At 37.8% G+C, this 17,731-nt stretch overlaps 1 protein-coding gene across 4 annotated transcripts in view; it reads right to left on the bottom strand.

Moving 5' to 3' along the window:
- Window positions 1-17,731, bottom strand: part of NWD2 (NACHT and WD repeat domain containing 2) — a 58,642-nt gene that overhangs the window by 27,826 nt on the left and 13,085 nt on the right. For 2 of the 4 annotated variants that reach the window (XM_054825227.1, XM_054825228.1), the window contains exons 2-3: window positions 7,314-7,402; window positions 2,310-2,426 (exon numbers count right to left, since the gene is read on the bottom strand). In XM_054825227.1, the coding sequence (XP_054681202.1) occupies window positions 2,310-2,426; window positions 7,314-7,402 (206 nt within the window). Of the gene's footprint in view, window positions 1-2,309; window positions 2,427-7,313; window positions 7,403-17,731 lie in introns of those variants that run through there. The other 2 variants (XM_054825232.1, XM_054825229.1) reach the window with 2 other exon arrangements.

The raw sequence follows: 17,731 nt of genomic DNA, 5'->3' as shown, positions 1-17,731 counted from the left end.
GAATCTTTAACATTCTTCCATTAAAAAAAAAAAAATCAAGGACTTGCAATTTTCTCAGAACTCTGCCTCATTATGACAGCTCTAAGAATTGAGTTCACTTAGCTACGTTTAGGTATAGAGGAGAAATCTACCTTTTCTAATATTTTCTTAGCAAATATATTATAGAAAATTTGGAATAGCAAAGGCATGGTCTTAAAATTGTTTTCCATTGAAGTCTAACATCAAAGCACAGGTTAATAAGTTGGAATTAAAACTGTCAAAGGAGAGTTGCAGGTGTCCTTTGATGTCTGAGTGACAAGCACTTCCACTACCTTTCCAGTTGCAATAAGCAAGTGACTATGGAGAGGACAATCAGTAGTACACCAGTAGTAAACAGAAGCAATGCTTTTTTTACTTTCAGACCGATCTTTGAAAATTTGCAATAAAGACATGTAATAGCAAAATGCCTGTAATTTAGTAAAACTTATACTAACAATTAGTATAATAATTGACAAAATTAGTTAAGTAGGATTAGGCATGTTTACTTGAAAACAGCCAGCCTGACGGATAGATACTGAACGAGTCTATCTTTTGCCCTGTATGCTTGGGTACTACAGCACTAGAATGAAACTGGAACTGAATTCATCTAATGTGGGCAGGACATCTATTTTTTTTCTCTGCAGGCAGTTTGTCTTAAAACAATGTTGGTTGTCTTGTTAAACAGAATGGAGTTTTATAGAGGTTAATTTAACTTGAGACTTCTCCTAATATCTCTGCAGTCCTACAACTATGCATAGAAAAATAATTGTCATACATCCCACATTTACTTCTCACAAAGATGGAGCTTCAAGACAACTGATAAAGAATTAAATATGTTTTGGAATAATAGAAATATTTATCTTTAGAGAAGTATCCTTGATCATAGCAAATCCTACTCATTGTAGCCATTTTTGTACTTTCACTGAAGTCTCCCTTGTCTATAGTACTTTTCATCTAGAACATAAATTCACGTTCTTCCCAAATCATCTTTTCTTTTGTTTTGAAGCTTTAATAGATGCTGTTAAGTATGCAGTATATACCACTGAATAGCCAGTTTCACTAGAGAGAGCCTCTATCTAGATCTACCCAGAAAGTTAAACAACAGCCTTACTCTTCACAGCTAAAGAGGATATGCTACTCTCTAAGCAGCTGGGAGAAAGCATTTATCAAAAGTCATGTATTTTTTGCCTATGCACTGAAAACTAATACAGTCAGCATACCATGCACTAAACTGGTCTTTAAATATTTTTCAAGTTAACTACATTCATCTTAAAACATGGTACAAATCTCTCTATTCATAGAAGAAAGAGTAAAAAATGCACTATTCTGAATTGTATATTTAATAGAAAATCAGTGACAGCAAAATCTATTGTATATGATTCATTGGAAGAGGGAAAAGCATACCTGGCAGGACTTTATATATACAGCCTACTCCCATCCCAGTACCTTTCAGCTATTAGAACCCTACACAATGTTTGGCGTGACTTCATAAATTCATACTGCTTCAGCTGTAAAAGCTGTGATGAATAGCTGAAGACTGTTGAGCTTGATGTAAAACAACAGGTTCATCTACAGAAGAAAGACCTTTCTGACATTAAAAGAAATATGTAAAGCTTTATAAAACACTCCTGTAAAAGTGTTTCAGTGTCTCCTTTAGGCCTAATAGGAAAAGGCAGTGAAGATGTATGGTTTTTTGTGAGCTTTACTGATTCCTGAAGAATCCTAAAAGCAATGCTCGTTCAGGCAACAGTAAAGAGAGGGCAGAGAGTAGGAAAAACACGAAGACTCAGAGCCTTCTCAGGTTGTCAGTGACCTCCAGTCTTTTCATACTCTCCTATCTGGCATCCAAACTTGTCCTGGCTTTGCGACACAAACCAGCAAAACGCAGATCAAAGAAGACAGTTCTTGGCTGCTGCTGTGCTTTTGGTACTAAGTCCTTCTAGGCCAGCCAATAATGCATGTATGAGAAGTGCCAAGAATTAAGTAATGAGGGCCTCCTTAAACAAGTAGTCCATACTTATGTTGTGATAGTAGTAAAATCACACCTTGTGGTTTCTAAATCCATCTTGCTGTAGGCATTGATCATGAAAGATCTTTCTTTCCTCACCACTAATACTGAATAATCTACAGTGCTGGGTAGGGAAACATTTGGATGCAGTATAGCAAATGTAGAGGGAGGAATATAAAATATTTTAGAAAGAAGAAAAGAGTAATTTGTTACTGAATCATGCACATTAGGATAGCTAACATTATATTTTTGTTGTAAAGTAAAACATTATTTTTATACCCACAACAAAACATGGACCTGCAGAACTTTTCAAGCAATCTTCTAACAGCTTCATACGAGTCTTTTGCAGCTCAGGACTGTCCCATTCATCTGCTTCAACTCCCCAGTATAAGTCTATGACCTGGAAAATAGTATGCAACATTGTTACTTTATCACATGCCCTTTCTACTTATCAAATTAAAAATCAGTTTTGTGAACATTTCATGTACTGGTAAGCATTTCTCTGCAGTGCAGTAAAAGGCAATGAGGTCTAGACTGGGTGGGTTTCCTTAGGTAAATGGCAATTCAAGCCTCTTATTTTCTCTCCCAGATAGTCCCTCCTGGGACAGTCTCTCATTTCATATTCATATTTTTGTGCAGAGATTAGCATGACAAGATCTTGATTTGATGTAGTCTTTATTTGCTACTGGATTGCATATAATGGATAGGTAAGAATAATGACAAAAGCATTGATAAAATCCTTACTCCATGGAAATTAATGGGAGTTTTGCTGTGGATCACAGTCGAGACCACGACTTGACACCCTCTGTCACTTGTATCCACAGGATATCAACTCATCCTGTGCACATGGCTCAAAAGAAACAATATGTGCGGTTCTGTAATACTGTACTTCCTTTGTTAGCTGGTCTTTGTTACTTTGCAAGCAGAGATTGTATAGATATGCAGTGGCGGACAGCTTGCTGTTCAGCCTTTCATCTATAGCTACAGACTCAGTTTTGTGATGGTAATTAGTTGCAAACAAACTCCTGGAAGAAACTGGAATATGGATGTTAAACTTACTTGAAGAAATTAAGTGATGAAGTGTGATTTCACTAAATATTTTAACTAAAAGGCTGATTTCTTACTGTGGGAAATTGAATTTAAAAGAATAGGGATCATATGTATGCATTTCTTTTGGAATAAAACATATGGTACATGCTACTACTGTCTCATTTAAGCTACTATTGTTAACATCATGTATGTACCTTGAACAAAAAAAAGTCCAAATAGATAGTTAAAAAAATAACCAAAATTGTATTAAGACATGAATATATTACAATATTGTTTATTATAATATTATTTGTACTGTGGAAGCACTCTGCTGTTTCCATAGGAAACGGAACCACAAAACTAGCTGTTGTCTAAACAGATCATAAAATCAGTCTGAAGATCTAATATAAGAACTAATAACGGTTTGATGTAAAAGTAAAATTCACCAATTTACAGCTGGTTAATCTCCTTGTGACATTTCTCGTAACAATAAATGCCAAGGCTTAAGACCTAATCCTAGAAGCATTTATGCCCATGTTTAATTTTACTACCAACAGTCTTGTTGGTTATTTCTGCCAGAAAAGTTTGGGACATGTGTCAGTGTTTGCTGGAGGAGGCAAACTGTTGCCAAACATGAGAAGTAATGTACCATCTGACTGATGATGAGTGAAATAGCCCAATGTATAAAATGCATTATAGCTTACACTGCCAAGAAAATACACTTAGTATCTTTATTTTTTAGAGAAACTCTGTTCCCACATTTTGCTGGAACAAGCAGCTTCTGCTTTACAAAATTGCATCTCAAACAGCCTTCCTATCTCCCTAATTTGCACTGATTTCTTCTCTGTCCTCTTCTCTTTTAGTCTGATTAGGAAAAAAGTGTTCCCTTCTCCCTCTCTCTCTTCTGTTATTTATCTATATGACTTCGTTACTGAACTTCACATTGTATTTAGCTGTCTGATTATTTGAATGATGTATGATAGACCTTAAGTATTCTAGTCATAAAATTAGAGCATCCCAGCATACAGTCAAAAATATTTGAATGACTGGTTGAATGAATTTATTGTGCTGCTCAAGCTCATCTGAAACATAAAAGCAATTTCTATTTTAATTAACTGTTCAGAAATCATGCTAACTCTGTAAATGTGAAGAGGAAATTCTCTGGAATAGCAGATATTGTAGGGGCTCAGTGGCTGCCTTCTATGTGTTATAATGATATAGATTATTTTTATTGGGTAACACAATTTTGGCACATAGTATCTTAACTTGTTATAATTTTGTCATGCAAGAAGAAATATTTCAGCCATCAAACCTCTAAAGGCACCAAGAATTTAAAAATGAGAGGCTTATCAGTTATTCTTTATGCTAGCTAAAATAAATAGGATTTACAAAATTAAAGAAATGGAACAAGAAGACAACTGTGTCTGATGTTGAAGTACATTTTTACTTATACTTGGAAAAACTGCGTGAGAAACACCCACCCTAGCTTTCAGTAAGGCTGCCAAGGTGAGATGACAACCAGTGCTTTGCGAGAGCTACTTACACACAATGGACTGACACTGGTCTAGTTCAGTTCCACACTAGTCATCTAACGGAGACTTTTCATTCATAATTCAGTGTTTCCTCTTCCTTATTTTAGCTTTTGTCCTACCAATATTACAGTTTCACAGATCTTTCTAGTAAATTAGATAATTTTATCTTTACTGCTTCCAACTGCTTAAAAAAAACCACTAAAAAATTTCATTCATGCAAAATTCCACTTTCCTTCTAGCATATACCACATGGTGAAAATGATTTGAAACAGTTCATTGTTCCCAAGAAGAGTATGCTGCTAATTAACTATGGTTAGTTGTTCTCCAAAAATTTTCTATTACAACTACTTTCTTTAACCTCTCTTTCCTCCCCTAAAAAAATACTGTAGTTCAGTTACAAAACACTATGCACTCTGGAAGTAATTTTTCTCAGCTTACTTGTTTTCTGTCTTCACCAATACCTATTTTTTCAGAAATATTTTCCGATTCCATGGAAAATGAAGTCCATCGAGCAAACAAATTCATAGAGTGATTGAATATATTCAGTTCTGCTTCCACACGCATGGTGGTTATGTTCCCTAACAGCTCCCACCAGCTTGAGGACGCCTGACAGATCTCATGCTTTGCAACAACTGAAACACTTATCAGTGCAGCCCCAGATGACTCAGAGGAAGGTGGAGCAATGAATGTACTCAAATGCATTTCATTTGGGTCATGATTTATCAGGAAGAGGGTGTCTTCAGGACACCCTACATTGTCACCCTAGATTGTCGCATTTGTGGTAGTCACACGTGAGGTAGTTTGGTTTGGACAGTAGAAGATTACATATCAGGATGAAAAGTTACGTGTTCTGCTCTGTACAGGGAAATAGAAATTTATCCCTGTATCTGAAAAGTACATAATACTTTCTTGACACCACTGCACTAAAATCTGTAGTCTTGATTTTGCATGCTAACCTAAGAAACTCAGTGTATCAGGAATGAAAAAGGCAAAAAAAATGTTTTGATAAAGTCTACTTCAGAGCCTCCTCCAAAATGCTTTACTACTTTCACTTGGTAATTTTTTGTTGAAATTTTCCTACTTTGCTTCCACAATAATGTGATAGCTTTCTAACTGTTTTCAGAATGTGTCAGTGGAGCTGTCTCTCAGACCACAGACCACATAAGGATGCTGCTGGTGTTGAAGCCATATAATAACATAATTTGCTTCCATGAATATCAACTGGAGTAAACGTAATTATTCCTTCTGTAGAGACTACATTACAATCCATTTGAAGACAGACATGTTTCCACTCACAAAGAATTCAGTGGATTATGATCTACTTGGAGGAGACACTTCCTTCCTGTCACTGAGATGTCTCCTCAAAGATGACTGAGAAATAAAAAAGTTCATATTTTCCATTAATATCACATGGTAGTAACAGGCAAAAAATACTTTATTATTTAAATATCTTTTGCTATTCCTTGCATGTACCACTGCAGCTGGGACCTCCCAATCAGCTGATGAGCTAGGACCTTCAGATGAAATTCTTTTAAAGCCATAATAAAAAATCACTCTGGAATTTACCACCATGCAGATTCAGCAGCTCCACTGTGACTCAAGGAATTAAAAGCAAATATCCTAATTTAAGAACTTGTTATTTTGATTAAAGACCAGCTGCATGTGCATCAAGAATAATACACTGAGAGGAACAGGATGTGGTCTAATAGGCATTAGCTGTTTCCAAGTAAGCTGCACTCTGAAAAGCTGAATTTTGGGGGTCACTAAGATGGGAGGTTAATACCAGTATCTGAGGAAGGCTAGAGGATGTAGAACCTGAATTTTTGAAAAATTGAACAACCATTTTACGACATCACAGGCTTTATTTGTTTCTCTTAGCAGAGAGCCAGTTCTAGGCCTGCTGATATATATGGGACTTTACTGGATGACTTTACTGGACCATGAATTAGGATATATCTGACTTAAAAGGACCAGTGACTTTAACTGTGATGCTAAACTCATGTGTTTGAAGTCAAATGCAACTGTATTTATTACCAATTGTCTCTTACCAAAGATGTGGATGCGTCTATGCCTTCTATAACACAAAGGAAAACATGAACTGACTGAAGCAATGGGAATTTTACAATTGACATTAAAGGAAGCAAATTCCATAGTATATAATCTCAATAGAAATGTTCAACATTTAATTCATTTTGTTAATCAGTTTCAATATTCACTTGCTTAAATTATTTTCCACATTACAGTGGAAGACAAACCTGCAGTTAGAGTAGATATAACAATTATGTGAATATATAGATGGTGCTACTTCAATGATGATTACATGAAATTAAAAATAGGTTGCATTAACTTAAGTATGGTTTCTAGAACATGGTAAGTCAGATCTAACATTATTTCTTCTTAAACACTTTGACTATCTAAAATAGAGGTGGCTTCATCAAGTTTTTAACGTGATAGTTGCAGTTTGTTGCCATATTGCTTTTACAACCAGTGCAATGTTGCATTGTGAAATCTGTGGTTTTTTCACCTATTCAGAATTTACCTCGAATCTGCCTGTAAAATTATTTAAGTACATCAACTCAGTACAATTAACACATGAAATAAATTTTTTGCAATTTTCTATTGTACCAATGATACGACAACAATTACAATATTTTAAAATGTTATCTGCTCTAAACAGAGTGAATTTCAAGAAAAAGTAAAGCAAGATCCAACACACCAAAACCTACCTGAAATTCCAGCCCATAGTTTTCCCTGCAGAATTCTCTCAGCTTAGGATACACTTGTTCTCTTAGGGCGCTCCTTTCTGCTATTGTATCTGTGTAGGGGAAAAAGATGTTACTAATAATATTTGTATGAACTTTGTTCTTTTAGTCAGACATACAGATTTATCATATAAAAGAGCCCTTAAAACACACCCCTCCCCCCCCAATCAAAATCAAGTGCTGGCATTTAATCTCCAAACAGTATATTGCACTTTGTGATGTTTCACATAAATGTGTTTGTATGTAATTTTGTAATTCGGCAGTCAGAATTTCTTTATCTTTTTCTGTTTAGTTTTCAAGAAGCTGAATTTTACTAATTTTAGTAATTAGAAACACCATGGAACAAAGAGATATACCAAAGATGAAATATATATCTCTATACTTAGAAATAAATCAATACCATGAATTAATGATATTGTGTCAAACACTATCACTTTCTTCATCATCTTTAATCTGATAGTATTTTAAAAGGAAGAAAGTTGTTAATAGCATTGTTTATGGTATCTTTTAGTCTAGGTGATTCCTGCTATCATACCAAATGTACAGTTCTGACATCATGTTATTCTCACCATGCAAAATGACATGTGTTTTGATAACAAAGCACAATATGGCAATGACACCAAAATTATTATTAAGTTCTGTGTGTCCAAGTTAATCTGAGTGCATTTAGATAAAACATATCACTCAAGAAACATACTGTCAAATTTGAAGTAAATTTGGTTAGGAATGAAATCTTGTATAGATAATAAATTTTATTATCTCTCCCAATAAAACTAAGATATGTGATGGATTTTGCTAGGTCTAGACTGTGACCAGTGTCGACTGAGTTAAGACACAGAGCGATGACACCACTGCTAAGTTATTTTCAAAAATAAACCAGTTGTAAACCAGTAGATCTGAGCACCACATGATGAAAAATAAACAGTGTTAACTTACGAATGATGGAGAACATCTACTGCAGTTAAAACAATATTTGCATAACTGCACTGAAACAAAACAATAGGTTAAAACTGATTTAACAGTCCCCATATTGTAAACCAGAGATATGTATGCAAATGTAAGAATGTTTTGTTTATCAGAGCCACAGCTGATACATTTAAGTCAGAGGTCTGTTCATAGATTCATGGTCATAGATTTATAACATTTTTTATTTGGACAGTTTTAGGAGACTGTGAAATCTGTAATTTAATTAATGACATCAAATTCTTAATATTCTTCTTAATATTTAAATATACCTTTGAAATATTACACAAACGTGTGGTATAATTACCATTTCTCTTTATAAACAGAAAGCAATCCAGAACACCTCCAGAGAATTATTTCTTGTGAAATCTGCATCAAGGCTATACCGCAAAGCTCGGAAGTATAGCCATGAGCTTAATCCAATTTACCTGAATAACCACAGTTCTTCCTTCACAAACTTTTGATGGGGAAAAAAGTCAAAGGCATAGTAGTTTTCATAAAACATCCTCAGTGCAACACTATTATGTATTTATGATTTCATGTTTTGAAATATACTATGCTAACGTGTTCTGAAGACAACAGTCCAGAAGCATTAGTCAAGTCCTTGCTCCATTGCAAGCTTTCTATTTGACTGTGGGCACGCCACTGAAGGTGAGATCCTAAATCTGCAGCACACAGCTTTTATATATCCAATTTGAACACTGCAAATTAGACAGACCTGGCTTTGGGTTACATTCGGAGGAGTGTGGCCTCACTCCCTCTCCCCTCTCTTTCCCCTTTGGGGAAGTTATCACCCTCCTAAGAGGGTGCACCAGAAGTGCTGTGTCCAGCTCTGAGCACCTAAAATCGAGGAGGATTGTGAGGAAACTGGAGAGGCTACTGAGATGGTCAGAGGCCAAGAGCACATGGCCTAGAAGGGGAGACTGAGAGATCTGCGCTTGTTTAGTCTGGCAAAGACTGTAAGGGGGACCTAACTGCAGTCTACAACCACTTCTATGGCAGTTACAAAGAGGATGGAGCCAAGCTCTTTGTGGCAGTGTCAGACAGTACAACAAAGGCAATGACAAAATATAACAGCTTGGACAATTCAGGTTGGACATTAGGAGAAGCTCCTCTGTCCATGGAGCTCTTCAAGACTCAACTAGACATTTTTATGGTTGACCAAGTTACTGTTGGCAGCACTTCAAGAGAGAGGTGAGCCCAGATGACTTCCCAAGTCTCCCTTGCAACCAGCAGTGATCCTGTATCTCAGATAAACCTGCAGGTTTGGCTTAGTCATCCAGGCCCCTCATACAGGGCCTGGGGAGGCTTTTGCTACTGCATGGGCCTGTAGGAGCAAAACTGTAGAGTAAAATAGCTGGTGCCAAGCACACAATGTCCATGTCGTGTATTTCAGGGGATTTCACTCTGGACTTGGCTTAACCCCCACAAACACTTGGAGTGCATTAGATGAGATCCTGGAGTTATCTTCCCGTTTCTCATCCAAAAGGAACCCAGTTTAGGCACACCAAGACCCCTCTATGATGTGAGTTGAAGTATATTAGATGGTGATGATCAAGAGATTCACCTCAGAAATGTACTCCAGATCTGGATGAATACAGATGCATCCTACAAATATTTAGGAATGGAGTGCAAACCCCAACGTTCTCAGCCCAGAGCTACCTGAGTAAGTACATAAGAATAAAGGGACAGATGAGTTGCTCCCTCCTTAGGAGCCACAGTCATTAATTTTCCTCATACTTCAGTGCCTACGTCAACCTTTCCTTGCAGAATGTACTACACAGCTAACAAGGCTAATTAGCCTGAGGGTTGCACTGTGGTGATGCAGCAGTATTATTTTGGCTCCAGAGCAACTTCTCTCAGTGCTGGCTTGGAGTCACCATACTACATGGTGTTGCTGTACCTTGTGATAAAAGCTACCTGTGTACACAAGACTGTATATTCTATATTCTTTGCCTTAAACAGGTTAAATTTGGCATACGAATATACCAAAACACAGAGCATCTCATCTTCATAACTGAGAAGAACAAACTCTGTTGAAAACCAACTTATTACTGAGCTACTGAGCTAAAAAAAAATAAATGATTCTTGCGTCTCTAAACTGAAATGAATCATGACTACAGCTTTGTTATTAAGGAAGCAACAATTCACAGGTACTGTCTGCAGTTACTTAGCTGATCTGTATGACAGCAGACAGAACAGTCTTACTAGGGAACTAAAATAGGCTAAGTTGCAGGAACAAAAAAAAAAATTCAATTATTGGAAAAGGATAGAAATTAAGACTAAACATGATTAAATGATAAATGGGAAACACATTGTCTGAGGTGTACAACAGATAAGACCATATTCCGCTGCTTTCCATTTGTGCCCGTAGGACTCACCCCACCGGCTCTAGAACATGGTGCTGTTCCCTGCAGCGTAACTTGTGTCTTGTTCAGAAAATGAAACAACACACTGCAAGAGTAGTGCGACATTTCTAATACCTTATAAATGAAATAGAAAGACATAAAACATTCCTTCAACTAGAACTATGTTCTGAATAAGACACTCGGCATATCCATCCTGTATGTTTATTCCTACCTCCAAGTGTAATGGAATGTGCTTATGCAATTGGAATTTGAGTCTGGTGCTTATAATAATGAATTTTAAGAATTCCTGTATTTGTAATAAGTTGTGAAACTTTAAGAAAACAGAATTGCATATAGTTAAGATGAACTACAGCAATTAGTATGGATAGCAGATGAGCTGGTTTAATTAAATAAACTCTAACCTGATTTACAGTGACAGCATATCTGTGAAGCTGGCAGTTTCTAACAACAAAAATGTCACACAGGCAAATTCCACCTTCCAGGCTGCTGCTGCAGATGAGCAGATTAACTAAATGACATTCTTCTAGCAGGCAAAATGAGACAGTAGCTGCGAGATGAGCTTTATACACCTCCTAATGTTAATTCTCATACTCTGAAATCCAAATGATAGTCCACAATAAACTGTGGGAATTAAACTACATCTGCAAAAAGTGTTAAGACAAGACTTAAAAAAGCCTCAACCCTAAATTCATCTCCAATATTTAAATTAAACCAAAACCCAACCCTGTCTCGAGCGAGACGGTGACTTGCTGAATGCACATCTTCCCTACAAGTGCTAACTCTTGCAGACGGTTGCCTCCTAAGCCAGTCCATAACCCCACCATCCTGCCCACCCCTACACTTCGAACCAACTGAGAAAACCATCACAGCCCTGCCTCTCTCTGTGCATCCCCAGTGTAATGCTGAGGACTGAACTGAATTAGCCATGTATGCATTTATGGCCTTTCTGCCAAATAACAGGCAATCGCTGTTTAAACATGACTGTGTGAGGTGTGATTTCTGAAGGCTTGTAGCTCAGTCAAATCACTGCCAGTTTTTATTAGAGTACTCCAAGGTGCTGCTTCTCAGCGTGAACTATTTCCATGCCAAAGTCTGACCTTCAAACACAAGCTGTTCTGCTATTAAAGTTGCTTATTTTATTTTTAATAGGGAAAGTACATTTTACATTCTTGTGTTAGTAAACAGATGATGTGTATTTACAAACAGCTGCCAAACATGAATCTCTGGAATAAAGTAAGTCAATAGCTTCGTGGAAGAAAATTTCAAAACATACATGCAAGTGAACAGAAAGAGTTAACATGGAAGCCTGATGGAAATTACCTGTTTTCAGGCACTGGTTATTCTGTCCTAAGACCACAGACCCCCTCCAGTTTCTCTTCTTGGTGGCAGTGATACTGGTCTGAGTTCAGCCACAGTGATGGGAGCGGCTGTTTCATGTGCACGGCCTGCAGTCACACAGTGAATCTTTTTCAACTGAGGCTTGATGCAGCTGAATAAGAGGTTGCTCAGCTGCATCCTACTATTGTGTGTTGCACAGGGGGTGCCACTATAGGGACAGTGAGCCCCACTGGACCACCCTCAAAGGAGCAGCGCATTCAAGCTGACAGTCTGTTCACAGAAACGTAGCCTGTGAACAGCCTTACCCAAGTATGATGCAAGCTAAGGCCCTCAAGCAGAGGAAAGTCCTAAGCAGGGAGGGTGTTTGTGCTGCCACAGTTTGACTGACAGAGGAACACGGTGCTACCCAGCTTGTGGGAGCCGGCAGGAAAATTGTTGGCTGACATAACAGGTTGAGGCAGGCAGCTGAACCTGGAAGAAGGAAGGCAGAAAAAGAAGAAAAAAGCTGCCCTTGCAGCTGTTCAAGGCACCACAGAAATGAACGTCATACGGGGTCCCAGAGCTGCCTGCAGGTTTCATCTCCAGCCTGTCACCCAGGAAAGAGCAGCTCCTTGTATCCACAGAAGAAAATTTCTGCATCACCCCCCTGTGTTTGGTGTTCCTGTGCTTTGCACTGGGTCAGGACAGAAGTTTGCTGGGGGTCTCGACCTCACCTCTTTCACAGCCTACTTCTCTGCTAGCTTAGTCTCCTGCACAAATGCACACAGATATGTTTATTATCACATCATGTTGGAATCTTCTGTGCAACGGCAGAGGTCTGAGGCCCTGGATGAGCAGAGAACATCTTCTAATCTAGTCCTGAATGCGTATCGATTAAGATACCTAGCTATTTGTTTCCTCTAAGTATTCTAAATACTTAGATTTGCTGGATGCGTAGGACAGATTCTTGCCATAGGAATTTGTTTTAACGCCTTGCAATATTTAAAAATGTGGGTATTTTATAACCATTGTCTAGTAACTGCACTGAGAAATTCTGTACTTGAATTATCTCAGGATATGATGTAAATAAGGTTAAAAATTACTTTGCAGCAACACCAAGTAAGGAAGTGGCTGCCAAAACTCTTAATGCAAGTATGTTCTTGTCACATAGGCTATTCAACTGAATTATTTCTTTTAAACTGCCTTTTTTACTAATAATGCACAATAGCATTGTATATTACCCCTTATACTAAAAGCTTTGAATACCAGTTGGTAACAAATGTCCCTAAATATTATGGAAAACTTGTCTCTGAAAATAATACCATAATAATAAGTCATGTGCATTTCTATAGTGCCTTTCATCTGAGAATCTCAGAGCACTTTGCAAGCAGTGAGTTTGACTCATGTAGCTGGTAAGAGAGGGAAAAAGTACTTGAGCTCCCTAGTACCCTTGCCTCCCTAGAAAATTAACCCCATAGACTCTGCTGTCATTTCCTTCCCTTGGGGTTTCTGTGAGTAGACAGCATTAGAATGAGCATCCAAAGCTCCCCAAGACTCTTTTTAGGGAATGGGAACAGACTGGTCTGGGTCACTTCTTCCAGTGTGCCCTCCCCAAACAACACTGCCAATCTTCACGTCTCTACTGGCTCTCTAAGAAGGCAAATGAGAAACTGGACAGACTGAAGGCCATTCATTAATTAAGCTAAACCTCACAACTGACTGTAACCCTCCAAATAACTTCTGACTAGCAAAATACTGTAACGTTACTGTGATGTACCCAGCCTGATGGTGGGATGTGCAGAAAGTGTACGCGACTCTGCTGGACTTAGGAAGGAGTCCTTCAGCTCAGATGTCAGCGCTCTACCCACCAGGATATTGCACAACATCAGTGGCATCTCCCTCTCCTCAACCTTTTCAGTTCTTAAAAAGAATAAATACAAAAGCAGGCTGAGCATTTGAGCCCAAAGGAATGGCTGCTTGGCATGAAAATCTGAAGAAATAACATAAAATAACATTAAAATAGTAAGTAATCCTGAAATATGTCTCTCAATTGTGAAGAAATGACAGGATGTGACTACAAATTTGTGGTCTACACCAGAACATTTAAACAAACACATTTTCAAAACAAAAGACCTAACTGTCTGAGGCAGGACTCAAAATGTAGGGCATAATTATAATCCTAAAACTTCTAGTTGCAGCAATTAGCTCTTCTTTTTTAGCCCAAAATTAAACAATAGTCGATGTAAAATGAGGTGCAGTTTTAAAACCTATTTCTCTGAAATTTTCCTTACCATCAGTTCAGTAAGATGACAAATTTAAAACACCACATATAGAATATGTATTTATTTTTTTTTTAATTACAATGCTTAATAGCTGGCCCCATTTCACAGTGACATCTTACTTCTAAAATACCCTGCATCTTGGCTGTTAATATGATTACCTAGTGCCACCTATTGGCTTAACAATAGCACCCAGCTGTCAATTTATATACATTAAAAAATGAGGCAACTAGTAAAATCAAAGGGGTCAAGACCCATGTTAAAATACAGAGTTTTGGGGAAATATCAGTATGGAACTGGCATGACAGAAGGGAAAAGCAGTTCCTGCATCGAAATATCAAAAACCTTTTGATTATTCACACGATTGTGTTCCCAATTTAAAACAAATGTTGGTTTCTAAGAGTTCTGAGTTTTATTATGCGTACAATATGCTTACATGAAACAAATTTGCATTCTGATCCAAAAGTCGGTGAAGTTAACGGAAAGATCTGTTAATCTCAGCAGATCTTAAATGAAGTTCTACATTTGTGGCATGTATTGAAATCCAGTACCTTTTGATGCCTTACTGACTTCCACAGAGTTTGGATGAAATCCTTCAATCCATAAATAAATTAATAAATAAAACCCCACTACATACTCATTAAATCTAGTGGGTATGGTATGAGTGAGGACTCTGAAGCAGAATTTTATCTATCTCATAATATATCCTAATAACTAACCTCACATTACCCCTTGGGAACACAGCACCCTTACATGTAGATATTCTTAAAGAAAAAAGAAGAGTTACGTTGACCTGGAATCCCTTCCCAATCCTGCAAATGGTGCCTAGATTGCAGGTTGGGTGCCTAGGTGTCCTTGTGTCCCTCGGCTATCATTTGTGGCAAATACTGCAAATGCAAATGCCAATGCAGTGGGAGCTTTAGCGGCACCATGGGTTGAAGGCAGAATCTCTGGAGGGGGAGAATTTTGCATTCTGCAAACTGCACAAGTGGAAGAATTCAACAAAATCTAATTCCTTCATTTAACAGAGCAAACTAGGAAAAGCTCTTGAAAACATGACAATTTACAAACAATTATTGTCATACAATTAAATGATGTGACAGGAGAAACTGAAGACACAGCACATTTAGAGACACCAAAATTAAGTCTGAAAATTATCTCTGCAGAACACCAAAGCTTATTACAACAAAGCACTAGAAAACAGCAAAGCCTGCAAGGACAATAATTTGCAACTATAATCAAAATTAATGTGAAAGAGAAACTTCTGGTGAAATCTAAAGAGGACTTCTGAGCGAGCTGTGCAAAAATGCATAACAGAAGACATAAAAAGGACCAGTGCGATAACAAAGCTATGTGCAAAAATCCTACTACTTCATCAACTTGCACTTCAAAAAAATATGGAATTTCTTAGAAAGCAGAAAAAAAAGCTGTACAACAATGGTAAATGTTTTTTTAACAATTAAGTTGTGTATACTGCAGTAGCCTTACCATTTTTTTTTCTGACATCACTAGACCAAACAGAAAACAATCAGGGTACGTTACTAAAGCACTTGTGGTAATGAAGCAGTGCAATCAATAAAGCAACGGGATGTCACAGACATTTTGTCTCCTAACTGAACTGCAGATTCAAGTATTGGAAGCAAATGAAGTAGTATGTTGTAGGCTTTGAGAAGGCACAAAGCAGAGGCAAGCCATGAAAAATCAAGCCAAATCAAGGCTCATAAAAGCACACACAAATTTCACAATACAGGCCGGCACAGGCCCATTAAATACATCTTGTTGTGAAGAAATTCCAATAAACACTCCTATGTGACTTTACATCTGGCAGCACTGCAAAGCTATGGAAGAGCTCTGCAAGCACTGTTGGCTCTCCGGTAAAGTTGCCCTTCTCTTCTCTGACCTTTCTATTTAAGTTCTTTAGTCACAAAGTTCTAATCCAGGTTGTATTTTTCCTTAAGTTTGGTGGAACATGGCCACGGTTTGGGTCACTACAAAACTGCGGAAGTCAGTTGGGCCAGCTGGAAAAGCATGACTGATAAAGGTAGCCTGCTGTATGGGCTTCAAGTGAAAGGTGTTTTCGTGGTTTAACCCCAACCAACAACAGAGCACCACACAGCTGCTTGCTCATTCCCTGCCTCCCCTGGGTGGGATGGGGAAGAGAATCGTAAAAGTGAGAAAACTCATGGGTTGAGATAAGAACAGTTTAATAATTGAACTATAATAATAACACCAATAACAGTAACAATAATATAAATAAAGCATAATATATTATATAGTATAATACATATATAAAAGAATATAAGAGGAAAATAAAAAAAGAGAGAAATACAACCCCAAAATGACAAGTGATGCAAATGAAAAGACAATTGCTCACCACCAACTGACCGACTGACCGATGTCCAGCCTGTCCCCGAGCAGTGCCTCCCCCCACCAGCTTTTCCCCTAGTTTATATACTGAGCATGACATGGTATAGAATACCCCTTTGGCCAGTTGGGGTCAGCTGTCCTGGCTTTGCCCCCTCCCAGCTTCTTGTGCACCCCCAGCCTCCTCGCTGGCAGGGCAGTATGAGAAGTGAAAAGTCCTTCGCTTAGTGTAAACACTGCTTAGCAACAACTAAACCATCAGTGTGTTACCAACATTATTCTCATCCTAAATCCAAAACACAGCACTACACCAGCTACTAGGAAGAAAATTAACTCTATCCCAACCGAAACCAGGACAGATGTGAAGACTTTTACACCAGAAGATGAAAAAGTCTTAAGCCTGACACTTGTGGGTATGCAGAGACACCCACAGAAGTGAGAGGTGGTGCTTGCTATCAGTGCAGTAAATCTGTATCAACAAAGTAAGAGTCATCTTTGCAACAGTCTTTTTTTCCCTTGATATTAGATGGAGAGGACTATTAAATAACATCACTGCACAGTCAGAATAGTTCTTGGCTGCTGCAGAAACAGATATCAAAGATGAAGAAACTAAATTACAATCCCAGCAAAGGAGAGCAGCTGCAAGAGGGCATTAAGCCCAGAACAGGGAGGGATGCCAAAAACTCAACCACGCCTTGCCTAAGTAAGAGAATCTCAGTTGGTTTCTTACAGGACTATTTCACATCCCGACAGACAACTTCTACCACCTGCTTACAGGCAGTGCCGTACAACAGTTTCTAAAACTGAGAATTCCAGGTGGGGTCTGCGCTAAAGGTCATTGAGCATGACCAAGTAATTCACAGAACAGGCTCGTTTTTATGGATTATGTAACATCTGAGAGGAAAACAGTGATTGACATGTAAAGGAAGAGTGATTTATCTCACCTCCATTCTCCCTTACCCTTTCCAATTCTAATGATTCATCTAAGCATTGTTTTTAGTGAAGATTATATAATCCAGTTAAAAAGGCCATTTTTTATAAATTTTCTAATGTAACTGTTTTTATGAGTAAAATATTTTTGTGATGACTT

The sequence above is a fragment of the Grus americana genome, chromosome 4 (genome assembly GCF_028858705.1).
Source record: "Grus americana isolate bGruAme1 chromosome 4, bGruAme1.mat, whole genome shotgun sequence".
NCBI lineage: Eukaryota > Metazoa > Chordata > Aves > Gruiformes > Gruidae > Grus > Grus americana.
This window is presented reverse-complemented; position numbering and strand designations above follow the sequence as displayed.